Source organism: Gobius niger, assembly GCF_951799975.1.
Source record: "Gobius niger genome assembly, chromosome: 23".
In the NCBI taxonomy this organism is placed as follows: domain Eukaryota; kingdom Metazoa; phylum Chordata; class Actinopteri; order Gobiiformes; family Gobiidae; genus Gobius; species Gobius niger.
In genome coordinates, this window is record NC_136874.1 from 1,898,768 (window position 1) to 1,926,457 (window position 27,690).

At 50.1% G+C, this 27,690-nt stretch overlaps 1 protein-coding gene across 1 annotated transcript; it reads left to right on the forward strand.

Moving 5' to 3' along the window:
• The first annotated feature begins 47 nt into the window (after positions 1–47).
• On the forward strand, positions 48–27,601 carry LOC306982209 (transmembrane protein 198-like). Its single transcript, XM_079582070.1, has 6 exons — positions 48–400; positions 16,729–16,990; positions 17,712–17,992; positions 22,520–22,820; positions 24,468–24,664; positions 27,416–27,601. The coding sequence occupies exons 2-6, from the start codon at positions 16,831–16,833 to the stop codon at positions 27,548–27,550; spliced, it is 1,074 nt and encodes a 357-aa protein (XP_079438196.1). The 5' UTR covers positions 48–400; positions 16,729–16,830; the 3' UTR covers positions 27,551–27,601.
• The last annotated feature ends 89 nt before the right edge of the window (positions 27,602–27,690 follow it).

Genomic DNA, 27,690 nt, shown 5'->3' on the forward strand with positions numbered 1-27,690 from the left:
CTTCAGCCCGAGCGTCCGCTAGAGGGCGCTGCGTGTCGCTTCTCATTCCATCAGATCCACAGGCCGTTTGTCCCAGCAGGTCCAGACAAGTGTCGGCCCCCCCACGCCCCGCGCGCTGCCCGCGTGCCCACGTCTCTCGGTTTCTTCCGCGTCTCTTCTCGGTGGCTCCCGGTCCTCCGCCGCTCCTCCACGGCTCCTCCGCCGCTCCTCCGCGCACCGAGCACACCGAGCCCTCGCGGCAGCTCCAGGCCGACACGAGCGCACAATAGAGCGGATTTGAAGCAGCAGGAGCGCCTCCCCTCCTCCGTCCGTCCGAGCGCTGCTGGATGTTCCACCGCTGGCACCGTCCTCCTCATCATCACCTTCATCATTATGTGAATCAAAGGCGTTAAAGATGGAGGTAAGCGAGTGCACGCGCCACCCTCTCCTTTTGTTTCATCTGACACCTGCGCGTGCGGTTGAGCCCGAACATGAAAGGCCGGTGCCGCCGCCGCTTTTCGGGACGTGTTCGGGGTCACGGGCGCGTAATGGAGGCCGAGCTGACGGTTTATGTGTGAACGTGAACGGGGCGAAAACGAGCCAGGCCCGAGCGGGAAAACACGGCCCGCGTGCACGTGAGGATTCAGAGGAAAAGAGATGAATATGGGCACGTTTACGTCGGTCATAATAATATATAACCCGCTGCGGAAATGTCCGACGGCGACGCGGAATCGATGAGTGAAATGTGACTGGAATGAGGATGTTTGCCTTGGAAAACCTCTTAACCCCCACCTGAACCGAGCACATTTACTCCAGTTTGGCTTTACCCAAATCTAAAAGCTTCTGGAAAAAAAGCTGTGAAAATTGCAACAAAACTGAGAAAACAATGATGGAAATGCGACAAAAAAGTGAGAAAACATTGACAAAAAAGTGACGAAAAATTACAAAAATGTGATAAAAATTCGACAAAACAAAAAAGCAAAAATGTGGAAAAAAAATTATGAAAAAATGAAAAAAAAAATGTGAAAAAAAATGACCAAAATTTGATAAAAAATGTGACAAAAAAATTACAAAAATGTGATAAAAAAAATGTGATGATAAAAGATCCTCTCGGTTCAGGCGGGAGTTAAGAGGTTAACTCCCACCTGAACCAAGCACATTTACTCCAGTTTGGCTTTACCCAAATCTAAAAGCTACGTCAAAATAGCAGCGAAAACGAGGATGAAAACACAGCGAAAGCCACTCGTCCGGTTCACTATGTTTAGATTTCCTCTGAGTATGAAACTATGTATTTTTGGAAACATTATGGTTTAAGCAATGCCCTTTGGTGAAACTGTGCCATTAGAGTGAATGGGGAGTTCTGGTCGTCGCTACGGCAACACCATGAAACATATGGCAAGGGTTTGATTGGACCAAATGGAATTTTCTGCCAAATTTTGTACATTTCCACCAACCCATGTTTTGTTCTCCCCATATACAAGTTATTATCGCGACATAGCAGAGCAAATTCAAACTTTTTTTTTCGAACCTCTTAACTCCCGCCTGAACCGAGAGGATCTTTTTCCTCACGTCATCAGATTTTTTTTCCATCATTTTTTTGTTGGGTGTTCAACTCATTTTTGTCATTTTTTTGGTCCATTTTTTGTCCATTTTTTGTTCACATTTCTGTCACATTTTTGTCATTTTTTTGTAATTTTCTTGTCAAATTTTATCACATTTTTGGCAGATTTTTGTCATGTTTTGGTCCATTTTTTTGTCCATTTTTTATCACATTTTTGTCACTTTTTTGGCCAATTTTTTATAATTTTCTTGTCAAATGTTATCACATTTTTGTCACATTTTTGTAATTTTTTTGTAATTTTTTTGTCTGTTTTTATCACATTTTTGTCACATTTTTGTCATTTTTTGGTCATTTTTTTGGTCAATTTTTTGTCAATTTTTTATCACATTTTTGTCATTTCTTTGTAGTTTTTTTGTCACATTTTGTCAATTTCTCGTGACACAGCCACAATTGCAACTTTCAATACACACTAATGGAATCACGAAGGAGAAGCTAACAGGCTAACGGGCAAAGCTAACTGTGGGCTAGCACCACTTAAACAGTATTTACAGCCAAGTTTGAGTGAAAAAATGATCTCCATTGTGTTACTGGATGAACAATATCCCTCTGTCCCTTTGTCTTTTCTGTCAGTGAAGTATTTACCCTCACGGATTATTAATGAGTAAAAAACCGTAACATGCTACGACACCTGTAGGGGCAGGAGTTACTTAGTACTGCTTTAAATAATGAGAAGAGAAAAGAGAGAAAAACATGTCAAAAACAGCCAAACTCTATATTCACGCATAAAGACTTAAAACAACAGAAAACGATGCATTTCTCCTCATATTTATATCAGTAATGTTCTTTATTTGATGCTTTTCCGTGTCTCGCTTTCCGGGCTCTAAGAGGAGGTTTGTGTTCATGGCGGTTCATTGATATTCGTCTGAGAGCGTCGCCCGAAACAACGGCTCACACTGGAGCCTCAGAGCAAAGAGGAGCAGCTCTTTCATCCACCTGATCAACAATATTATGATCCAGGAAGTGACTCCAGCAGGGCCTGGTCTTTCCCACGCTTATTCATTCACAAATACTGACATGTCTGGTGTCCAAGAACGTCGAAATTCACCACAAAATCCAACCCATTCGTCACTAATGAAGCGTTTATCTGATTCAGCTGTGTTAATGCGTTGCTATGGCGATGCCCACACCTGTTAGCGCCCACCAGATTTATTAAACTTATAAACTTATAAATGGCTTATTAACAACAAAACAAGATACAAAATCCCTCTGAGCAAAACTTTGTCATTAATTTGTTACCTGACTTTATTAATCCAGTTTTGTTTGTGAAAATATCTGCAATTTCGGCCATTTTTGCAAATAAAACTCACTATTTCTTTATGAAAGCATTAAACGACAGAAAACTTGTAATACATTTTCTCCTCATGTTTATGTTCTGAACCTCTTAACTCCCACCTGAACGGATTCCATTTTCTCCAGTTTGGCTTTACCCTAATCAAAAACAGAACCAAAACAGCCACAAAAAATGAGAACAAAACAAGGATGTAAACACAACAAAAAAGTGACAAAAATTCAACCAAAAAGTGACAAAAACTCAACCAAAAAGTGACAAAAATTCAGCCCAAAAGTGACAAAAATTAAACCAAAAAGTGACAAAAACTCAACCAAAAAGTGACAAAAACTCAACCAAAAAGTGACAAAAACTCAACCAAAAAGTGACAAAAATCCAACAAAAAAGTGACAAAAATTCAACAAAAATGTGACAAAAATTCAACAAAAATGTGACAAAAATTCAACAAAAATGTGACAAAAATCCAACAAAAAAGTGACAAAATTCAACCAAAAAGTGACAAAAATCCAACAAAAAATTTACAAAAATGTGACAAAAATCCAACAAAAAAGTGACAAAATCCAACAAAAAAGTGACAAAAATTCAACAAAAAAGTGACAAAAATTCAACCAAAAAGTGACAAAAATTCAACAAAAAAGTGACAAAAATTCATCAAAAAAGTGACAAAAATTCAACAAAAATGTGACAAAAAAAAAAAAAAAAAAAAAGTTTTAAATGAGGTGCTACACAGGCCTATAGAATGGCCAAAGAGGACAGAATGCATTAGTTTTAGGCGGGTGGTAAGAGGCTTCACATTGATATCTCTGTGTTTCTGATTTCCCCCTGTCCTCTTAAACCCCCTGTGTCGTGTGACGTCATCTGCATGCGTAGATATGGCGGCGCGATGTCAGAGCCGTGTTTGGGTGGACCCTGCTCGTCCGTTAATCCCGCTCCGTCAAACGACACGCGGGAATAATGAGATTGAACTGAATCCGGCCGCGCTCGGGATTAACTTGCTTTTTACAAACGGATATTTTTCTCTACAACGAGCTGGAACCGGCCCAGAAACAACAGAGTCCGGGGCAGAAAGAAACCGGTCTCTCTCTGCACATATGAACCAATACTAAACTAAATCTCTATATTTTCAGATTGCATGTTATCTGTGATTCTGACTTTCAACCGGAATCGATTTCTCGTAGTGAAATGTGGCTCATTTTACCGTAATGTTTAGTGTCATTGCCCCTCGTGGCTTCTCATTGGATTTCTGCACGAGGCAAAGCTCACACATGTCTGTATTGATCTGAACATGTGCCGGTCATTCTCAATATGAGGCTGCATGTCGAGAATGTAGAGAATGTAGAGAATGTAGAGACATCAATCTGATGCTTTTGTTGTAGATCACAGACACAGGATAAATATCTGTATCGCAAGAAGCCACAGTATACGGAAACATCACTAAAGTCTTCATCAGAACTTAAAAATGTGCAAAAACGACTACAGGCCGTTCGATTTGTTTTTTTCTAAGGCCGATGCCGATATGCTCTGCCGATCTTTTTGACCGATTTTTTGGCAATCCTGTAAAAACAAATACTTAGTCACTCCAGCTGTGGCAGATTTCATTGTATTAGTTTAGGTGATCCAGTCATAGTAGTAATGTGTAGAATGAGCTCAGAACTGCCTCTGTCACTGTCACTCAGAAAGGTGTTAATTCAGGTCTGAAGTGCCGTCGTGCACGAGCTTAATATAGAAGCTGCAGTTACGCGTGTGACCTGAGGTGGCAGTAGTGAGTATAAAATGGCTAACTTGCTTCGAGCCCCTTTAGAGCTGAACCATTTTCATTGCGATGCTTCTCACCTCCCCTGAAGCCTTGGGAGTCCCAGAAATATTTGCTTTTTTCAGCGCTAGATCGATAGATATTGTAAAATCCCCAAATATCGGTCCGATATATCGGCCTCGAATTTTTACCTTTGTTTTGAGCCTGTGTTCGTGTTTTTTGATGCTGCTGAAACACTTGCAATTTGTGTTGTTGGAGCGACTGAAGGTCAGATGTTGTTAAAGTTTTGTCCCTTTGTCTGCACATGCGCCCTGTGTATATTTATATATTATACCACACAGGAAATGACCATATTTGGATTACAGCGTCATCTCGGTCACAGCCTTTCCTGCTACACGTGGACACCAAACATGTCAGGATTAGTGAATAAGCGTGAGAAAGACCAGGTCACTTCCTGGATAAATCCTCGGCTCGAAGTGACGAAACATCATGAAATAAACATCGTAAAGGGAGAGTTTGGTCTTTTTTACTCTGACATTAAAACTAAGATGTTGATTTTCTCCAGTTTGGCTTTACCCAAATCTAAAATGCAACAAAAGAGCAGCAGAAAAGTGACAGAAGTGATTCAGATTTTGAGCTATAATAGAGTGAACTCCAGTCGTTCTCCCTGTTGCTGATGTTTATGTAAGAGTGTGTGTTTCTGAGTCGGGATGATGTCGCCGGTTTGTGAAAGGGCAGCTCGGTTCTGGCGTGTCTGCGTCTGAGCGGTGGCGGCGGCGGCGGCGGTGAGTCAGGCCCGTGTTGTTCTTATGTAAGCGCCGTCAGTGGGAGCAGCTGTCTCCTCCGCTTCCAAATGTTTCAGACTCAGAAACCGCTCGCTCACGGCTCCTTCACGCCACGTTTGGAAAGAGATTTGAACTGTTCCTTTTCCTGTGACGCCAAACTCTCACCTGGTTATTATTCCTCGTCACGGCCACTTCCTGGGTTTGTGATGTCGACCTATTTCACTGTGGAAGTCCTGAGAGAAGACGAGCTGAATGTGCTCACGAGGGGAGTTTAGGATCATACCGGGGGTTTGAGCATCTGCCGACATCCGATATTAACCGATACTTAACCCTAACCCGCCTTTTCTCCACTTCTGCTTTAACCAAATCCATAAAGTCACAGCATATAGGCCACTTTTTGACCTTTTCTTCCCCGTGGCTTTTGTTGTTGGGTTTTCTTGTTGTAGAGGTTAAAGTGGCTGTTCCTCTTTTCTCCATTTTAAGGTCAATTAAGTCTTTTTTGTCATGATGTTACATATCAATTATATCGAGACTATTAATAAACGAATGGAAAAACATTACACACAAACTCTCCTGGGTTAATGACAGACTGAGACATGTTCTTACTACAGCTGTCTCTGTTATTCGCTGTAACAAAGGCTCCTGAGGGAGGAGTTCACTGATCTCCTCCTGGTGCTGAGCCTGTTTTCTGGACTCGTGATGTTGTGAATGAGTAACCTGTTCACTCGGTGCCAGGTTCTGTTCCCGCTGCTCCGTCTGTGACACCACGCACTTCAGCATCCTGACTCACACGGGCTTCAGCACGTGCCTCCTCCTCAGCCGGGACTAAACCAGGACTCACACGGGCTTCAGCACATGCCTCCTCCTCAGCCGGGACTGAACCAGGACTCACACGGGCTTCAGCACATGCCTCCTCCTCAGCCGGGACTGAACCAGGACTCACACGGGCTTCAGCACATGCCTCCTCCTCAACCGGGACTGAACCAGGACTCACACGGGCTTCAGCACATGCCTCCTCCTCAGCCGGGACTAAACCAGGACTCACACGGGCTTCAGCACATGCCTCCTCCTCAGCCGGGACTGAACCAGGACTCACACGGGCTTCAGCACATGCCTCCTCCTCAACCGGGACTGAACCAGGACTCACACGGGCTTCAGCACATGCCTCCTCCTCAACCAGGACTAAACCAGGACTCACACGGGCTTCAGCACATGCCTCCTCCTCAGCCGGGACTAAACCAGGACTCACACAGGCTTCAGCACATGCCTCCTCCTCAACCGGGACTAAACCAGGACTCACACGGGCTTCAGCACATGCCTCCTCCTCAACCGGGACTAAACCAGGACTCAAACGGGCTTCAGCACATGCCTCCTCCTCAGCCGGGACTAAACCAGGACTCACACGGGCTTCAGCACATGCCTCCTCCTCAGCCGGGACTAAACCAGGTCTCACACGGGCTTCAGCACATGCCTCCTCCTCAGCCGGGACTAAACCAGGACTCACACGGGCTTCAGCACATGCCTCCTCCTCAGCCGGGACTGAACCAGGACTCACACGGGCTTCAGCACATGCCTCCTCCTCAGCCGGGACTAAACCAGGACTCACACGGGCTTCAGCACATGCCTCCTCCTCAACCGGGACTAAACCAGGACTCACACGGGCTTCAGCACATGCCTCCTCCTCAAACAAGACTGAACCAGGACTGAACCAGGACTCACACGGGCTTCAGCACATGCCTCCTCCTCAACCAGGACTAAACCAGGACTCACACGGGCTTCAGCACATGCCTCCTCCTCAACCGGGACTAAACCAGGACTCACACGGGCTTCAGCACATGCCTCCTCCTCAGCCGGGACTAAACCAGGACTCACACGGGCTTCAGCACATGCCTCCTCCTCAGCCGGGACTAAACCAGGACTCACACGGGCTTCAGCACATGCCTCCTCCTCAGCCGGGACTAAACCAGGACTCACACGGGCTTCAGCACATGCCTCCTCCTCAACCGGGACTAAACCAGGTCTCACACGGGCTTCAGCACAGGCCTCCTCCTCAACCGGGACTAAACCAGGTCTCACACGGGCTTCAGCACATGCCTCCTCCTCAGCCGGGACTAAACCAGGACTGAACCAGGACTCACACGGGCTTCAGCACAGGCCTCCTCCTCAACCGGGACTAAACCAGGACTCACACGGGCTTCAGCACATGCCTCCTCCTCAACCGGGACTAAACCAGGACTGAAACAGGACTCACACGGGCTTCAGCACATGCCTCCTCCTCAACCGGGACTGAACCAGGACTCACACGGGCTTCAGCACATGCCTCCTCCTCAGCCGGGACTAAACCAGGACTGAACCAGGACTCACACAGGCTTCAGCACAGGCCTCCTCCTCAACCGGGACTAAACCAGGACTGAAACAGGACTCACACGGGCTTCAGCACATGCCTCCTCCTCAACCGGGACTGAACCAGGACTCACACAGGCTTCAGCACATGCCTCCTCCTCAGCCGGGACTAAACCAGGACTCACACGGGCTTCAGCACATGCCTCCTCCTCAGCCGGGACTAAACCAGGACTCACACGGGCTTCAGCACATGCCTCCTCCTCAACCGGGACTGAACCAGGACTGAACCAGGACTCACACAGGCTTCAGCACATGCCTCCTCCTCAACCGGGACTAAACCAGGACTCACACAGGCTTCAGCACATGCCTCCTCCTCAACCGGGACTAAACCAGGACTCACACGGGCTTCAGCACATGCCTCCTCCTCAACCGGGACTAAACCAGGACTCACACAGGCTTCAGCACATGCCTCCTCCTCAACCGGGACTAAACCAGGACTCACACAGGCTTCAGCACATGCCTTCTCCTCAACCGAGACTAAACCAGGACTCACACGGGCTTCAGCACATGCCTCCTCCTCAGCCGGGACTAAACCAGGACTCACACGGGCTTCAGCACATGCCTCCTCCTCAGCCGGGACTAAACCAGGACTCACACGGGCTTCTGCACATGCCTCCTCCTCAACCGAGACTAAACCAGGACTCACACGGGCTTCTGCACATGCCTCCTCCTCAACCAGGACTGAACCAGGACTCACACGGGCTTCAGCACATGCCTCCTCCTCAACCGGGACTGAACCAGGACTGAACCAGGACTCACATGGGCTTCAGCACATGCCTCCTCCTCAGCCGGGACTAAACCAGGACTCACACGGGCTTCAGCACATGCCTCCTCCTCAGCCGGGACTGAACCAGGACTCACACAGGCTTCAGCACATGCCTCCTCCTCAGCCGGGACTGAACCAGGACTCACACGGGCTTCAGCACATGCCTCCTCCTCAGCCGGGACTAAACCAGGACTCACACGGGCTTCAGCACATGCCTCCTCCTCAACCAGGACTGAACCAGGACTCACACGGGCTTCAGCACATGCCTCCTCCTCAGCCGGGACTAAACCAGGACTCACACGGGCTTCAGCACATGCCTCCTCCTCAGCCGGGACTAAACCAGGACTCACACGGGCTTCAGCACATGCCTCCTCCTCAGCCGGGACTAAACCAGGACTCACATGGGCTTCAGCACATGCCTCCTCCTCAGCCGGGACTAAGCCAGGACTCACACGGGCTTCAGCACATGCCTCCTCCTCAGCCGGGACTAAACCAGGACTCACACGGGCTTCAGCACATGCCTCCTCCTCAGCCGGGACTAAACCAGGACTCACACGGGCTTCAGCACATGCCTCCTCCTCAACCGGGACTAAACCAGGACTCACACGGGCTTCAGCACATGCCTCCTCCTCAGCCGGGACTGAACCAGGACTCACACGGGCTTCAGCACATGCCTCCTCCTCAACCAGGACTGAACCAGGACTCACACGGGCTTCAGCACATGCCTCCTCCTCAACCAGGACTAAACCAGGACTCACACGGGCTTCAGCACATGCCTCCTCCTCAACCGGGACTGAACCAGGACTCACACGGGCTTCAGCACATGCCTCCTCCTCAACCAGGACTGAACCAGGACTCACACGGGCTTCAGCACATGCCTCCTCCTCAACCAGGACTAAACCAGGACTCACACGGGCTTCAGCACATGCCTCCTCCTCAGCCGGGACTAAACCAGGACTCACACGGGCTTCAGCACATGCCTCCTCCTCAACCAGGACTGAACCAGGACTCACACGGGCTTCAGCACATGCCTCCTCCTCAACCAGGACTGAACCAGGACTCACACGGGCTTCAGCACATGCCTCCTCCTCAACCAGGACTGAACCAGGACTCACACAGGCTTCAGCACATGCCTCCTCCTCAACCGGGACTGAACCAGGACTCACACGGGCTTCAGCACATGCCTCCTCCTTAACCGGGACTGAACCAGGACTCACACGGGCTTCAGCACATGCCTCCTCCTCAGCCGGGACTGAACCAGGACTCACACGGGCTTCAGCACATGCCTCCTCCTCAACCAGGACTGAACCAGGACTCACACAGGCTTCAGCACATGCCTCCTCCTCAACCGGGACTGAACCAGGACTCACACGGGCTTCAGCACATGCCTCCTCCTTAACCAGGACTGAACCAGGACTCACACGGGCTTCAGCACATGCCTCCTCCTCAACCGGGACTGAACCAGGACTCACACGGGCTTCAGCACATGCCTCCTCCTCAACCGGGACTAAACCAGGACTGAACCAGGACTCACACGGGCTTCAGCACATGCCTCCTCCTCAACCGGGACTGAACCAGGACTCACACGGGCTTCAGCACACGCCTCCTCCTCAACCGGGACTAAACCAGGACTCACACAGGCTTCAGCACATGCCTCCTCCTCAGCCAGGACTAAACCAGGACTCACACGGGCTTCAGCACATGCCTCCTCCTCAGCCAGGACTAAACCAGGACTCACACGGGCTTCAGCACATGCCTCCTCCTCAGCCGGGACTGAACCAGGACTCACACGGGCTTCAGCACATGCCTCCTCCTTAACCAGGACTGAACCAGGACTCACACGGGCTTCAGCACATGCCTCCTCCTCAACCGGGACTGAACCAGGACTCACACGGGCTTCAGCACATGCCTCCTCCTCAACCGGGACTAAACCAGGACTGAACCAGGACTCACACGGGCTTCAGCACATGCCTCCTCCTCAACCGGGACTGAACCAGGACTCACACGGGCTTCAGCACACGCCTCCTCCTCAACCGGGACTAAACCAGGACTCACACAGGCTTCAGCACATGCCTCCTCCTCAGCCAGGACTAAACCAGGACTCACACGGGCTTCAGCACATGCCTCCTCCTCAGCCAGGACTAAACCAGGACTCACACGGGCTTCAGCACATGCCTCCTCCTCAACCAGGACTAAACCAGGACTCACACAGGCTTCAGCACATGCCTCCTCCTCAGCCAGGACTAAACCAGGACTCACACGGGCTTCAGCACATGCCTCCTCCTCAGCCGGGACTGAACCAGGACTCACACGGGCTTCAGCACATGCCTCCTCCTCAACCAGGACTAAACCAGGACTCACACGGGCTTCAGCACATGCCTCCTCCTCAACCGGGACTGAACCAGGACTGAACCGGGCCTGAACCAGCAGCTCCAATACGTCTCTGGAGTTTTGTGGCTGAACTTGTCTTTCTGGGCTTCCTGTAAACCGTGTAACGGGGTTTCTGGACCGGGTCATGAGCCACTCACTGCCCATTCAGGTCGTTACCGTCTGCCACGCTGGACCCGCTCACCCCACGTCACCCTCACTCCCCCCACGTCACCCTCACCCCCCCCCCCCGTCTGTCTGACTCTGCTGCAGGAGGGGGGGGGCGGCTTTGTCCTGGTGTAGCCCGAGCTTAGCCTGTGTTTAGTTCTTTCTTGACCGTCTTGTTGCCGCCATATTGTCCTGGTTTTAGAGCTGTACTTTTAGTTTGAGCCGGAGATTTATCCAGGAAGTGACTCCAACATGGCCTGATCTTTCCCACGCTTATTCATTCACAAATCCCGTCATGTTTGGTATCCACGTGTAGCAGGAAAGGCTGTGACTGAGATGCTGTAATCCAAATATGGTCATTTCCTTTGTGGGAGACAGCGGCGGCTAAAGCGGGAGAAATATACACATGTGCAGACAAAGGGAACAACATTTAGGTTTAGTAACTTTAGTCGACACAACTACATTAGGTTTTTATTTATTTATTTTTTATCACAGGGATTTTTCCATGTCTGATTCCTGCCTGATTTTATTGAGCTTTGAATTTAAAAAAAATATTATTTACAATGTCAAGTCTATCTCCAATGTTAATAAATGTGGGGGGTTAAAGGTAAAAAATAAGGGGAAAATTTAGAAAATATTGGGGGGAAAAAATAAAATAAAATCAGGGAAAAATGCAAAAAAAAGAGAGAAATCAGTGGAGGTAAATTCATAAAAAAAAATAGGGAAAGATGTGGATTTTTTTTAATGTGGAAAGAAAATATCTACCATTTTAGGCACAAAATCTCCTATTCCTATATGAAAACATAAAATGACAGAAAACATGCAATACATTTTTTCCTCATGTGTATGTCAGGAATGCTCAGCAGAAATTTCAAATCAATATCTCTGTATTTAAATTTATTTCCTATTCACCTGCAGTGTCGCCTTCAGAGCATGTTCAGTGTGAGTTCAGCGCCCCCTCCTCTCTGACTCTCTTCTCTCTCCTCTCTCTCTCTGATTTCTCTCATAAAACGTCTCCAAATCCAAAAGCTACGAGTCACAATCCCATAACTTAAGACGCAGAATTCCCTGTGGCTGGATTTAACTTGTAGTACTAATATTTGTCAGAAGAAGAGGATAATTCAAACTCTAAGGTAACGCAGTCTCAGCTTTGTTTCTGTGTTTTTATTTGATATTTGGTTTAATCTCAGCGAAATCCCTGAAAACCTGGATCCCAGACAATGAATCAACCAGTGCTTTGTTGTTGTCGTCTCTGCCGCGTCATGTGACCTGAGAGCTGGCGGAGGCTGTTGCTATGGCGCCGTGAGCTGCGTCCTCATTGGCCGCGCGTGTCCTCATGTGTTCCTGTTTCCAGCATCCAGACAGGAAGTGGCTCTTTGTCCTGGTTTAGTCCAGTTTTTTTTAGTCTTTTGTTCGGTTTAGCTTTGGCCACGGTGTATTTGAACATACTGGATGATACTGTGTGCTTCTTTCACATTTTTAGTCACTTTTTTTACTTTTAATTCAGTTTTTCTTGAGTCAACAAACATATCAGGAGATTTTAGCCATAGTTTTAGTCTCATTAACTACTTTTCATTTAGTTTTAGCCTGGTTTTAGTCACAGATATTACTTTAGGTAATAGATAAAGGCCTACAGTTAAACTCTAGAGATACTATGTCAATTTTATTACATAAATATGAAAAAAAAAATTGGCAAAAACTGACAATATGTTCTGTGTTGTGAAAAAACAGTGTTAAATGTATTGATGTGTGATTGTGTTTAGTGTGTGTGTTGTGTGTGAGGACAGGTCCAGTCTGGAGTCGTTTCTTTGTGTCTACAGTGACCGTGTTGTTGATAAAGTCGCCCTCAGGTGAACTCGCTGCAGTCGGTGTTGAACGAGGACGTTTCCTTTGGCGTCTGAGGAAAAAAATACAAACACGATGTTTTTATCTTTTCATTTTCACCTCGAGAAACTCAGAGTCCTGAGCTGAACTCAGAGAGCGATTCAGAGGAGCTGCTACTACTGCTGTTACTACTACTGTTACTACTACTGTTACTACTACTACTGCTACTACTACTACTGCTACTAATGCTACTTCTGATACTACTGCTACTGTTATTATTATACTACTATACTACTGATACTACTACTACTGTTACTACTACTACTACTACTGTTACTACTACTACTACTACTACTATTGCCACTACTACTACTACTATTACTACTTAGTAGTAATAGTAGTAGCAGTAGTAGTAACTACTACTGCTACTACTACTACTGCTACTAATGCTACTTCTGCTACTACTGGATACTGTTATTATTATACTACTATACTACTGCTACTGCTACTAATATTGCTATTACTTCTGCTACTAGCCTCTCCTGCTATTGCTACTAGCTCCCATTGCTACTGCTCCTCCCAGCTAGTACTACTACTGCTGCTACTGCTACTACTACTACTACTGCTGCTGCTGCTGCTACTACTAGCTACTATTGCTACTATTGCTAATGCTAGCCTGGTCCTTCTATTACTACTACTGCTAGCTTGGTACTGCTATTACTAGTACTACTGCTAGCTTGGTACTGCTATTACTACTACTACTGCTAGCTTGGTACTGCTATTACTACTACTACTGCTAGCTTGCTACTGCTATTACTACTACTACTGCTAGCTTGGTACTGCTATTACTACTACTACTGCTAGCTTGGTACTACTATTACAGCTTGCTACTGCTATTACTACTACTGCTAGCTTGGTACTTCTGTTTCTTTAAAATAATCAGCAGAGTCGGCCTCACAGCGACTTCAGAGGACACGCCCCCTCTGGGTTTAAGGACACGCCCCCTCTGGTTTTAAGGCGGGTCATTGGGATGGTGAGGCGGTTCTGGCCCGAGGACCTAAGGGTGCGGCCGGAGGAGCCGGGGCACAGCAGGTCAGGCACATGTGGAGCCTGTAACGTTTTAAAGTCACCAAATGTTTAAATTCAAGTAGAAAATGTCAATATTACTATCTTTAATAATACAACTAATACTGCAACTACAAATCTATGATGATAAGACTGGACAGGATATTGCCATGGTAACCCATCCAGCTCTGGCGGCCATGTTGGGAAGGTCCATTCTACTTTGTTTACTTTGATCATATGACTTGTATAAACGTTTGGGACCCTATTGTCCATGTTTTTTAGTGGCAGGGGACGCTGGAGTAAAAAAAGGGATAAAAAAGGGATAACCTGTGCAGACACTGGGAGAACATCAGCCACGGGGCGAGAGCACTAACCACTGAGCCACCGTGTTACTGTCTGAATGAGGAGCAGAGGGAGCGGCTCATGAATAAGAGAAAAGTTTCCCCGACGTGAGTTACATAACAACAAGCGGCGACCTAGAAACCTCCGACAGCAAGTCAGGGAGAGGGAGGGAGACTGAGAGGAGAGAAAGAAGAGAGAGATAGAGAAGGAGGGGGAGAGAGGGGAGAGAGGAAAGAGGAGAAACAAAGAGGAGAGTGAAAGAAGGGAGAAAGAGGAGAGAATGAAAGAGAGAGAAGAGGACAGAGAGGGAGAGAGAGAGAGAAAGAGGAGAGAAATAGAAGAGAAGGAGGGGAGAGAGGGAGGTAGATAAAGAGGCGTGGGAAAGGACCACATAAACCCGCTGATCCACTTTCAAACCGGGTCATGGACTGAATTGTCCTCCAATACGGCCTTAAATGTCATTAGAAGCTTTATAATCCAACAGGTGTCAATCAAAATACTAATATAGTACATTTTTTAATACAATCCTATTTACCAAATCGGCCACTACTGTAACTATATATATGGTTTTTGCTCCAAAGATTCCACTTTTGTGCAATAAACTGTTATATATCTGACTTTCTGAACCCTGTAAGTGTCAAAGATGTGAGAGAATGAATTTTGCGTGTGTGTGTGTGTGTGTGCGTGTGTGTGCGTGTGTGTGTGTGTGTGTGCGTGTGTTTGTGTGTGTGTTTGTATATGTGTGTGCGTGTGTGTGTGTGTGTGTGCGTGTGTTTGTGTGTGTGTTTGTATATGTGTGTGCGTGTGTGTGTGGGTGTGCGTGTATATGTGTGTGCGTGTTTGTGTGTGTGTTTAAACCAGTGGGATTTTTCCTGTTCGACATGAGGCTCCTGCTGCTTCAGAGCTATTTATACTCAGAACAAGCTGCTGCTGTGGAATATTCAACAGCACATTATTATTACATTATTACATTATTATTACATTATTATTATTACATTATTACATTATTATTACATTATTACATTATTATTACATTATTATTACATTATTATTACATTATTATTATTACATTATTACATTGTTACATTATTATTACATTATTACATTATTATTACATTATTATTACATTATTATTATTACATTATTACATTATTATTACATTATTATTACATTATTATTACATTATTATTATTACATTATTACATTGTTACATTATTATTACTCCATGAGAGACACTTCTTTTATTTCACCTAAATCTAAAACATCACTCTCTCTTCCTCTTCCTCTCTCCTCTCTCTCTTCCTCTCTCTCTTCCTCTCTCTTCCTCTCTCTCTTCATCTTCCTCTCTTCCTCTTTCTCTTTCTCTTCCTCTCTCTCTCTCTCTCTCTCTCTCTCTTCCTCTCTCTCTCTCTCTTCCTCTCTCTCTTCCTCTCTCTTCCTCTCTCTCTTCCTCTCTCTTCCTCTCTCTCTCTTCCTCTTCCTCTCTCTCTTTCTCAACCTCTCTGTCTTCCTTTCTCTCTCTCTTCCTCTCTCTTCCTCTCTCTCTTCCTCTCTCTCCTTTCTCTCTCTCTTCCTCTCTCTTCCTCTCTCTCTTCCTCTCTCTCCTTTCCTCTCTCTCTTCATCTTCCTCTCTTCCTCTCTCTCTTCCTCTCTCTCTCTTCCTCTTCCTCTCTCTCTCTTCATCTTCCTCTCTTCCTCTCTCTCTTCCTCTTCCTCTCTCTCTCTTCCTCTTCCTCTTCCTCTCTCTCTCTTCCTCTTCCTCTTCCTCTCTCTCTCTTCATCTTCCTCTCTTCCTCTCTCTCTTCCTCTCTCTCTCTTCCTCTTCCTCTCTCTCTCTTCATCTTCCTCTCTCTCTCTTCCTCTTCCTCTCTCTCTTCCTCTCTCTCTCTTCCTCTTCCTCTCTCTCTCTTCATCTTCCTCTCTTCCTCTCTCTCTTCCTCTTCCTCTCTCTCTCTTCCTCTTCCTCTCTCTCTCTTCCTCTTCCTCTTCCTCTCTCTCTTCCTCTCTCTCTCTTCCTCTTCCTCTCTCTCTCTTCCTCTTCCTCTCTCTCTCTTCCTCTTCCTCTTCCTCTCTCTCTCTTCATCTTCCTCTCTTCCTCTCTCTCTTCCTCTCTCTCTCTTCCTCTTCCTCTCTCTCTCTTCCTCTTCCTCTTCCTCTCTCTCTTCCTCTCTCTCTCTTCCTCTCTCTCTTCCTCTCTCTTCCTCTCTGTCTCTTCCTCTCTCTCTCTTCCTCTCTCTCTCTTCCTCTCTCTCTCTTCCTCTCTCTCTCTTCCTCTCTCTTCCTCTCTCTCTTCATCTCTCTTCCTCTCTCTCTTCCTCTCTCTCTTCCTCTCTCTCTCTTCCTCTTCCTCCTCTCTCTCTCTCGCAGGTGTGTGTTCGCGGCTGGAGCTCCACGGCGCCCCCTGCCCGTCTCCTCCCCCCTGATCTGCGCTAAGCCCCGCCCCCTGACCGCGCCCTCCCAGCGTTCGCCATGGAGACGACGCTGGAGCCCCTGGACCCGGCGCTGGTGAACCCCGTGGTGCGGCCGGACGCCCTGGAGCCCTGCCTGGACTCGCGCGGGCGGTACAAGGTGGTCCCGTCCGTGGTCTGCTCCATGTGCTGCCTGTTCGGGATCATCTACTGCTTCTTCGGTCAGTCCGCCATCTTTTATTCACCGCACACATCAACATTTCAGCTTTACCCAAATCTAAAAGCTACTGGAAAGCTAAGACCTACAATTGTGAACTTTTCGTCACATTTTTGTTCTGTTTTCGTCGCTTTTTTGAAGCTTGTCTTTTCAGCTTTTAGATTTGGGTAAAGCTCAGTTAAAGAAGGGGAAAGAGGTTAAGGAGAGAATTAAGAGGCCAGACTCAGGACATGGCCAGAGCCGGTCTGAAGCTTTGTTCTGACCGCTCTGGACCAGAGCACACACTGGACCAGCAGAAACCAGCTACATCTTCTTATACAGGGAATATTTCGGACCATTTTGTATTTCTCCAAAAACAAATGTTCATTGAATGTAGTATAAATATAGTATTAGGGCATTAAACATGGACTGTATAACCTGTGTGTATTGATAGCTGTGTTGGTGACCTCCCTGACCTCCCTGTCCTCCCTGACCTCCCTGACCTCCCTGACCTCTCTGCTCTCCCTGTCCTCCCTGACCTCCCTGACCTCCCTGACCTCTCTGCTCTCCCTGACCTCCCTGACCTCCCTGACCTCCCTGACCTCCCTGGACCTCCCTGTCCTCCCTGACCTCCCTGTCCTCCCTGTCCTCCCTGACCTCCCTGACCTCTCTGCTCTCCCTGACCTCCCTGACCTCCTTGACCTCCCTGACCTCCCTGGACCTCCCTGACCTCCCTGACCCCGCAGGTTACCGCTGCTTTAAGGCCATCATGTTCCTGACCGGCCTGATGTTCGGCTCCGTCGTCATCTTCATGCTGTGCTACAAGGAGCGCGTCCTGGACACGCAGCTGAGCGTGGAGGCGGCGGTCGGCATCGGCCTCGGCATCGGGACGCTGTGCGGCCTCGTCACCATGCTGGTGCGCTCCGTCGGCCTCTTCATGGTCGGCCTGCTGCTCGGGCTGCTGGTCGCCGTGGCAACGCTGGTGGGGATGGAGGAGCTGTCGGACGCCCCGCCCAGATCCGTTTGGGTGAGTGATAATCTCACCTTACAGACGATACATGTCCCGCCTCTGTGTCTGACCCTGTCCCGCCTCTGTGTCTGACCGTGTCCCGCCTCTGTGTCTGACCATGTCCCGCCTCTGTGTCTGACCCTGTCCCGCCTCTGTGTCTGACCCTGTCCCGCCTCTGTGTCTGACCCTGTCCCGCCTCTGTGTCTGACCCTGTCCCGCCTCTGTGTCTGACCATGTCCCGCCTCTGTGTCTGACCCTGTCCCGTGTCCCACCTCTGTGTCTGACCATGTCCCGCCTCCATGTCTGTCCATGTCCCGCCTCTGTGTCTGACCATGTCCCGTGTCCCGCCTCTGTGTCTGACCGTGTCCCGCCTCCGTGTCTGACCCTGTCCCGCCTCTGTGTCTGACCGTGTCCCGCCTCTGTGTCTGACCCTGTCCCGCCTCTGTGTCTGACCGTGTCCCGCCTCTGTGTCTGACCATGTCCCGCCTCTGTGTCTGACCGTGTCCCGCCTCTCTGTCTGACCCTGTCCCACCTCTGTGTCTGACCATGTCCCGCCTCTGTCTGACCGTGTCCCGCCTCTGTGTCTGACCCTGTCCCGCCTCTGTGTCTGACCATGTCCCGCCTCTGTGTCTGACCCTGTCCCGCCTCTGTGTCTGACCCTGTCCCGCCTCTGTGTCTGACCGTGTCCCGCCTCTGTGTCTGACCGTGTCCTGCCTCTGTGTCTGACCGTGTCCCGCCTCTGTGTCTGACCGTGTCCCGCCTCTGTGTCTGACCATGTCCCGCCTCTGTCTGACCGTGTCCCGCCTCTGTGTCTGACCCTGTCCCGCCTCTGTGTCTGACCCTGTCCCGCCTCCGTGTCTGACCCTGTCCCGCCTCTGTGTCTGACCGTGTCCCGCCTCTGTCTGACCGTGTCCCGCCTCTGTGTCTGACCATGTCCCGCCTCTGTCTGACCGTGTCCCGCCTCCGTGTCTGACCCTGTCCCGCCTCCGTGTCTGACCCTGTCCCGCCTCCGTGTCTGACCCTGTCCCGCCTCTGTGTCTGACCCTGTCCCGCCTCTGTGTCTGACCATGTCCCGCCTCTGTCTGACCGTGTCCCGCCTCCGTGTCTGACCCTGTCCTGCCTCTGTGTCTGACCCTGTCCCGCCTCTGTGTCTGACCATGTCCCGCCTCTGTGTCTGACCCTGTCCCGCCTCTGTGTCTGACCATGTCCCGCCTCTGTGTCTGACCGTGTCCCGCCTCTGTGTCTGACCGTGTCCCGCCTCTGTGTCTGACCGTGTCCCGCCTCTGTGTCTGACCCTGTCCCACCTCTGTGTCTGACCGTGTCCCGCCTCTGTGTCTGACCGTGTCCCGCCTCTGTCTGACCATGTCCCGCCTCCGTGTCTGACCCTGTCCCGCCTCTGTGTCTGACCCTGTCCCACCTCTGTGTCTGACCATGTCCCGCCTCTGTCTGACCGTGTCCCGCCTCTGTGTCTGACCCTGTCCCGCCTCTGTGTCTGACCCTGTCCCGCCTCTGTGTCTGACCCTGTCCCGCCTCTGTCTGACCCTGTCCCGCCTCTGTGTCTGACCATGTCCCGCCTCTGTCTGACCGTGTCCCGCCTCCGTGTCTGACCCTGTCCCGCCTCCGTGTCTGACCCTGTCCCGCCTCCGTGTCTGACCCTGTCCCGCCTCTGTGTCTGACCCTGTCCCGCCTCTGTGTCTGACCATGTCCCGCCTCTGTGTCTGACCGTGTCCCGCCTCCGTGTCTGACCCTGTCCCGCCTCCGTGTCTGACCCTGTCCCGCCTCTGTGTCTGACCCTGTCCCGCCTCTGTGTCTGACCATGTCCCGCCTCTGTGTCTGACCCTGTCCCGCCTCCGTGTCTGACCCTGTCCCGCCTCTGTGTCTGACCCTGTCCCGCCTCTGTGTCTGACCATGTCCCGCCTCCGTGTCTGACCCTGTCCCGCCTCTGTGTCTGACCCTGTCCCACCTCTGTGTCTGACCGTGTCCCGCCTCCGTGTCTGACCCTGTCCCGCCTCCGTGTCTGACCCTGTCCTGCCTCTGTGTCTGACCCTGTCCCGCCTCTGTGTCTGACCATGTCCCGCCTCTGTGTCTGACCCTGTCCCGCCTCCGTGTCTGACCCTGTCCCGCCTCTGTGTCTGACCCTGTCCCGCCTCTGTGTCTGACCATGTCCCGCCTCCGTGTCTGACCCTGTCCCGCCTCTGTGTCTGACCCTGTCCCACCTCTGTGTCTGACCGTGTCCCGCCTCTGTCTGACCATGTCCCGCCTCCGTGTCTGACCCTGTCCCGCCTCCGTGTCTGACCCTGTCCCGCCTCTGTGTCTGACCCTGTCCCGCCTCTGTGTCTGACCGTGTCCCGCCTCTGTCTGACCATGTCCCGCCTCCGTGTCTGACCCTGTCCCGCCTCTGTGTCTGACCCTGTCCCACCTCTGTGTCTGACCATGTCCCGCCTCTGTCTGACCGTGTCCCGCCTCTGTGTCTGACCCTGTCCCGCCTCTGTGTCTGACCCTGTCCCGCCTCTGTGTCTGACCATGTCCCGCCTCTGTCTGACCGTGTCCCGCCTCTGTGTCTGACCATGTCCCGCCTCTGTGTCTGACCGTGTCCCACCTCTGTGTCTGACCCTGTCCCGCCTCTGTGTCTGACCATGTCCCGCCTCTGTCTGACCGTGTCCCGCCTCTCTGTCTGACCCTGTCCCGCCTCTGTGTCTGACCGTGTCCCGCCTCTGTGTCTGACCCTGTCCCACCTCTGTGTCTGACCGTGTCCCGCCTCTGTGTCTGACCCTGTCCCGCCTCTGTGTCTGACCATGTCCCGCCTCTGTCTGACCGTGTCCCGCCTCTCTGTCTGACCATGTCCCGCCTCTGTCTGACCCTGTCCCACCTCTGTGTCTGACCGTGTCCCGCCTCTGTGTCTGACCATGTCCCGCCTCTGTGTCTGACCATGTCCCGCCTCTGTGTCTGACCCTGTCCCGCCTCTGTGTCTGACCGTGTCCCGCCTCTGTGTCTGACCATGTCCCGCCTCTGTGTCTGACCGTGTCCCGCCTCTGTCTGACCGTGTCCCGCCTCTGTCTGACCGTGTCCCGCCTCTGTGTCTGACCCTGTCCCGCCTCTGTCTGACCCTGTCCCGCCTCTGTCTGACCCTGTCCCGCCTCTGTGTCTGACCCTGTCCCGCCTCTGTGTCTGACCCTGTCCCGCCTCTGTCTGACCGTGTCCCGCCTCTGTCTGACCGTGTCCCGCCTCTGTGTCTGACCCTGTCCCGCCTCTGTGTCTGACCATGTCCCGCCTCTGTCTGACCGTGTCCCGCCTCTGTCTGACCGTGTCCCGCCTCTGTGTCTGACCCTGTCCCGCCTCTGTCTGACCGTGTCCCGCCTCTGTCTGACCATGTCCCGCCTCTGTGTCTGACCCTGTCCCGCCTCTGTCTGACCATGTCCCGCCTCTGTGTCTGACCGTGTCCCGCCTCTGTGTCTGACCATGTCCCGCCTCTGTGTCTGACCATGTCCCGCCTCTGTGTCTGACCATGTCCCGCCTCTGTGTCTGTCCCTGTCCTGCCTCTGTGTCTGACCCTGTCCCGCCTCTGTGTCTGACCATGTCCCGCCTCTGTGTCTGACCCTGTCCCGCCTCTGTGTCTGACCGTGTCCCGCCTCTGTGTCTGACCGTGTCCCGCCTCTGTGTCTGACCATGTCCCGCCTCTGTGTCTGACCATGTCCCGCCTCTGTGTCTGACCATGTCCCGCCTCTGTCTGACCCTGTCCCGCCTCTGTGTCTGACCCTGTCCTGCCTCTGTGTCTGACCCTGTCCCGCCTCTGTGTCTGACCGTGTCCCGCCTCTGTGTCTGACCATGTCCCGCCTCTGTGTCTGACCATGTCCCGCCTCTGTGTCTGACCATGTCCCGCCTCTGTGTCTGACCATGTCCCGCCTCTGTGTCTGACCGTGTCCCGCCTCTGTGTCTGACCGTGTCCCGCCTCTGTGTCTGACCGTGTCCCGCCTCTGTGTCTGACCCTGTCCCGCCTCTGTGTCTGACCGTGTCCCGCCTCTGTGTCTGACCGTGTCCCGCCTCTGTGTCTGACCGTGTCCCGCCTCTGTGTCTGACCCTGTCCCGCCTCTGTGTCTGACCGTGTCCCGCCTCTGTGTCTGACCATGTCCCGCCTCTGTGTCTGACCGTGTCCCGCCTCTGTGTCTGACCCTGTCCTGCCTCTGTGTCTGACCATGTCCCGCCTCTGTGTCTGACCCTGCCTCTGTGTCTGTCCCGTGCCCCGTGTCTGTCCCATGCCCCGTGTCTGACCCTGTCCCGTGTCTGACCCTGCCCCGTGTCTGACCCTGCCCCGTGCCCCGTGTCTGACCGTGTCCCGTGCCCCGTGTCTGACCGTGTCCCGTGCCCCGTGTCCCGTGCCCCGTGTCCTCTGTCCCGTGTCTGACCCTGTCCCGTGTCTGACCCTGTCCCGTGTCTGACCCTGTCCCGTGTCTGACCCTGTCCCGTGTCCCGTGCCCCGTGTCTGACCCTGTCCCGTGTCTGACCGTGTCCCCTGTCCCGTGTCTGACCGTGTCCCGTGCCCCGCAGGTCCCGCTGGGCGTGCTCCTCGGCCTGGGCATGCTCTTCGCCGTGCTGACGCTCCAGTGGCAGCGCCTCTTCACCACGCTCTCCACCGCCGCCTTCGGCGCCGCCGTCATCACCGTGGCGACGGATTACTTCGTGGAGCTGTTCGCGCTGGTGCTGTACGTGTTCGAGCGGCTGAAGGCGGCGCCGGCGCAGCCCGTGTGCTGGGTCACATGGGCCGTGCTGGGGGTGTGGCCTGCGCTCACGCTGCTCGGGGTCTTAGTGCAGTGGAAGGTCACGGCGGAGGGATACTCTCATACTAAAGGTACAAGTACTACTACTACTACTACTACTACTGCTGCTGATACTCCCATACTAAAGGTACAAGTACTACTACTACTACTACTACTACTACTACGACTGCTGATACTCTCATACTAAAGGTACAACTACTACTACTACTACTACTACTACTTAGAATTCTCAGTAAAGTGAAAGCGTATCTTCCGCACAGTGATTTTGAGCGAGTTATTCATATGTTTTTATCGTCGCGTCCCGACTATTGTAACTCACTCTATTGTGGGCGGGACAAATCCTCACTCAAGCGCCTACAACAAGTCCAGAACGCTGCTGCACGCTTACTGACAGGCACGAGGAGGCGGAGCATATCACCCTGTGCTGGCCTCTCATTGGCTGCCTGTCAGCTATAGAATTGACTTTAAGATCTTGATGCTTATGTTTAAATGTCTTCATGGATCTGCTCCTGAGTCTCTCTGTGACCTTTTGTCTGTTTATGCCCCAGTCAGATCAGTCAGGTCTGCGAACCAGCTGAACGTGCCCAGATCCCGTTTAAAGATGCGAGGAGATGGAGCGTTTAGTGTGGCTGCTCCCAAACTCTGGAACAGCCTCCCCCTAAACCTCAGAGCTGCTCCGACCATAGAAACCTTTAAGACGGCCCTTAAAACACATCTGTTTGCGTTGGCGTTCGATTCAAGCTGAGCTGTATTATAACTCTATTGTGTTTGCTTCTCTTGTTGTTTTGTACTGTCATTTTATATTGTGTACCTGTATGTGAAGCACTTTGGGCACTTAGTGTTGTTGTAAACGTGCTATACAAATAAAGCTGACATTGACATTGACATACTACTACTACTATTACTACTACTACTACTACTACTGCTACTGCTACTGCTACTACTACTGCTTTTCCCATAACAAAGGAACCCCATTATACAATGTTAACGTGAATGTCGTGAGGACTTGTCAGTGCTGAAGTTGTGAGTTATGTTTACTATGGTGTGAATGTCGCCCCCTACTGTACAGTGTCCAAACAAAGGAGAAAAAAAATAAATCCAATAAATGTTCCATCACATTTCCCTTTAGTGATATTTTATCTCCACAGCTGTTTCATAAAACTACAGAAGCAAATGATCCATGTGGCTTAAGTTTCTCCTAAATGAAAACAAAAGCACAAACTGTCGTCATTTAATCCGTTTCCTTTAACTCTGTGTGACTGAGCTGTGGAGACAACATGGATTTATCACTTTTATAAAGTTTGGCTTGTGCAAAATCTGCTTATGGGACGGCACAGAGCTCCTAATCACCGGTTAGTTAGAGGTCCCTATGCTAAAGTGGCTATGATAGTTAGCACCAGAGGTCCCTATGCTAAAGTGGCTATGATAGTTAGCACCAGAGGTCCCTATGCTAAAGTGGCTATGATAGTTAGCACCAGAGGTCCCTATGCTAAAGTGGCTATGATAGTTAGCATCGAGGCTCCTTTTCCTAACTCCTTCCTAACTGACTTACCAATTTGGAGGCTTCTTATCATGGCGGACGCTGACGCACATCCGGTTTGGCATAAGACCTCCTGCCTCTTTCCTCCTCATGTTTCCTCTCTCCCGTGTGACCGTGTGACCACGTGACCGCGTGACCATGTGACCGCGTGACCATGTCCTCCTCGTCTCCTCCGCAGTGATCATCAGCCGGCAGCAGAGGAGGATGCAGGTGATGCGGATCCGGCAGAGGGACGACCGTTACCGGCACAAGAAGAAGAAGAAGCAGCCGCCGAGCGCCGGCTCCAGCCAGAGCAAACCTACCGCCAACGCGGAGCCCATTTACAGGCGCAAACCCAACCCCATCCGCAGATACGACACCGACGTGCTCTCCCCGGTGAGCGCCACACAGCAGAGGAATGCCTCATTTGAAAGCTAAGACCCACAAAGCGGATCCTCACTTTTTATCGCTGTTTTTGTGGCGTTTTGGTCACATTTGTGCTGCTCTTTCGTGGCCTCATTGGTCGACCTCTGGTAATAATGCACTCTATGAACAGGAGGGGGCGCTGTGCACTTTCAATGTCACTGACACACGAGGAAGGTTTGTCCCCACTGTGTCCAAGTACGAGTAGTGAATATTTTTGAAGAGGCAAAGAAAGTACTGTGACCACCGCTAATTACGAGGGACACCAGTACTTTAACTACTGATACTTTTGATACCGATACCTGAACAATACTTTTTCCGATACCTATTCTATTTTATTTATTTTGTCCAGAAAACAGAACAATTATGTGTAATAATAATAATAATGCATTGGTTTTATATAGCGCTTCTGGACACTCAAAGACGCTTTACATTGCACTATTCATTCACTCCATACTCGGTGGTGGTAAGCTACTATTGTAGCCACAGCTGCCCTGGGGTAGACTGACGGAAGCGAGGCAACCAGTCTGCGACATCGGCCCCTCCGACCACCACCAACCACTCACTCACTCACTACATTCGTTAGGCTTCCTGATGTTACCAAACGGTCTCCCATCCAAGTACCGACCAGGCCCTTCCCTGCTTAGCTTCCAAGGTCTGACGGGATTGGGCAGAGCAAAGGCGGTGTGGCCACATGTGTGTAAGATCTAGCCTGATAAACCACACCCACCTTTCTGCACGACCGTCACAGAGAAATGAGAAGGTTACGTCACTCGCTGCGTCTCTATGTTTTTAGTTCAATTAACGTTAACATCAGTCAAAACTAACCATGGATGAAGTAGTCAAGGACTACGGCTGTCGTCACGTCCGCTAATCACTAATTGGTTTATTTCACTGACAATCTATGCGCGTTAGGCCCCTTCAAACTGCTCCGATTGGCTGGTTGCACAATGTGGCTACGCTAGTTCCTCTGAGCTGAAGTTGTGGGCGCCAGTACTTCCTGTTCGTATTAACTTCCATTAAGACTAGCTTAGACGCGTTCGAATCATCGTATTTCCTATAGATTCTGTGGTGGACAGTGAGTTTCTGGTAGACGATCACTTCCTGCAGGTTAAAGAGTTGCTGTACAGTGTAAAATATTTCCGTAGAGGCGACGTCTAACATTAATTTCACGCATTATACAATTTGAAATAGTGGCTTTCATTCCATTTTTTGATAGCATGTTAGCCTTTAGCTTCAAGACAAACTATCAATCCTTTATGATCACAGGCGTCTCCTCTGAACTCGTTACACACAGTTAATGATCATCTACCAGGAACTCACTGCCCACAACACAATCTTTAGAAAATGTGATTATTATTCCAGGAAAATAACAGACAGGAAGTACTGGCGCTCACAACTTCAGGTCAGAGGAACTAGCATAGCCACACCAGGGAAGAGTATAGCGGAGCCAGGCAATGTAAGATCTGCACGTTTAAAATATCGGGTTCATCTCCAAGAAATTTGGGAGAAATGGGAGAAAATTGTGGCAAAAATGAGGAAAAAAATTGGGAATAACTAATAAATATTAGTAATAAAAATGTAGCAAATATGAGGGGAAAAAGTGGAAAGTGAGAAAAAATTGTGGCAAAAAATAGAAAAAAAAAGTGTGAAGAAAAAAATTATTGCGCAAAAATTTGGAGAAAAGAAATTGGGAAAAATTTTAAAAAAAAGGGGGTAAAGGGTAAATATTAGTAATAAAAAAAATGGGAAAAAGTAAGGGGTAAAAATTGGCAAAAATGCATTTAAAAAAATTGAGGAAAAAAATATATTATTATTATTTTATTTTGTACTCTCACGGACAATAAATGTGTAAAAAAAAAAAAACATGCTACGACACCTGCAGTGGCACTTATGGCCTCTAGGGGCACAAGTTAGTTAGTTCTGCTTTAGTGCTTTAAAGGAACAGGCCACCGTTTTTACAGACTGAGATATGTTCTTACCTTAGCTTTGATGAGTTCTTTAGGACCTGTCTGATCTTCCCCCGTGCCTTCAGTCACGTAAACACAGCGCAGACGGCGTTAGCATTTAGCCTCTCCCCCTCTCCTCTATAGCTCCAAAACTGGTCAAGATAGAAGCTACCAAGCTCTTCCACGTTTTCCCTATTTAAATATGGTTACGTGAAGTGTTCCACTACAAAGTATAATTACACACAATTAAACAATGTGGATTTTCTAAGCGGATAAAAGGGGGAACTATATTGTAAGGCGTAATAATACCAGGAGTAGTTTGGCATCCGTGCAGTAAAGTGAAGATTACTGCGCTTATGCCAAACTACTTCTGGTATTATTACGCCTTACAATATAGTTCCCCCTTTTATCCACTTAGAAAATCCACATTGTTATAAAAACGTGGGAGAACTTGGTAGCTTCTGTCTTGACCTGTTTTGGAGCTATAGAGGAGAGAGGGAGAGGCTAAATGCTAACGCCGTCTGCGCTGTGTTTACGTGACTGAAGATCAGACAGGTCCTAAAGAACTCGTCAAAGCTCAGGTAAGAACATATCTCAGTATGTAAAAACCGTGGCCTATTCCTTTAACCAACAGCATCAAAACTTGGATCTGGAGATACAAGACTTTTTTTTCTGGTTTTGAGTAAGTAGTAAGTATTTTTTCGATACCCGCAGTACCCAGCCCTACTGAATACTACTAAAACTACTGTATAACCTCCCTGTGTGTTTCTTCCAGAGCTACATCCAGAGTTTCCGGGACAGGCAGGTTCAGGCCCAGCCCTTCCCCGGCCGCCTGGTGGTGGACCTGGGCTACGACTGCAGCTCCACGGCCCCCCTGACCGGAGCCTCGGGGCCGCAGCTCCGCGTCTAACACTAAAAAAACTGTGAAACTGCAGCACAGACGTGGACGGGAGCTGCAAACGTGGACGGACCCGAGGAGCCGCGCACACATGCATGAACGCACTTCCCACGGAGGAAACCAAACGCTCACGACATGTACAAATCCAGCCT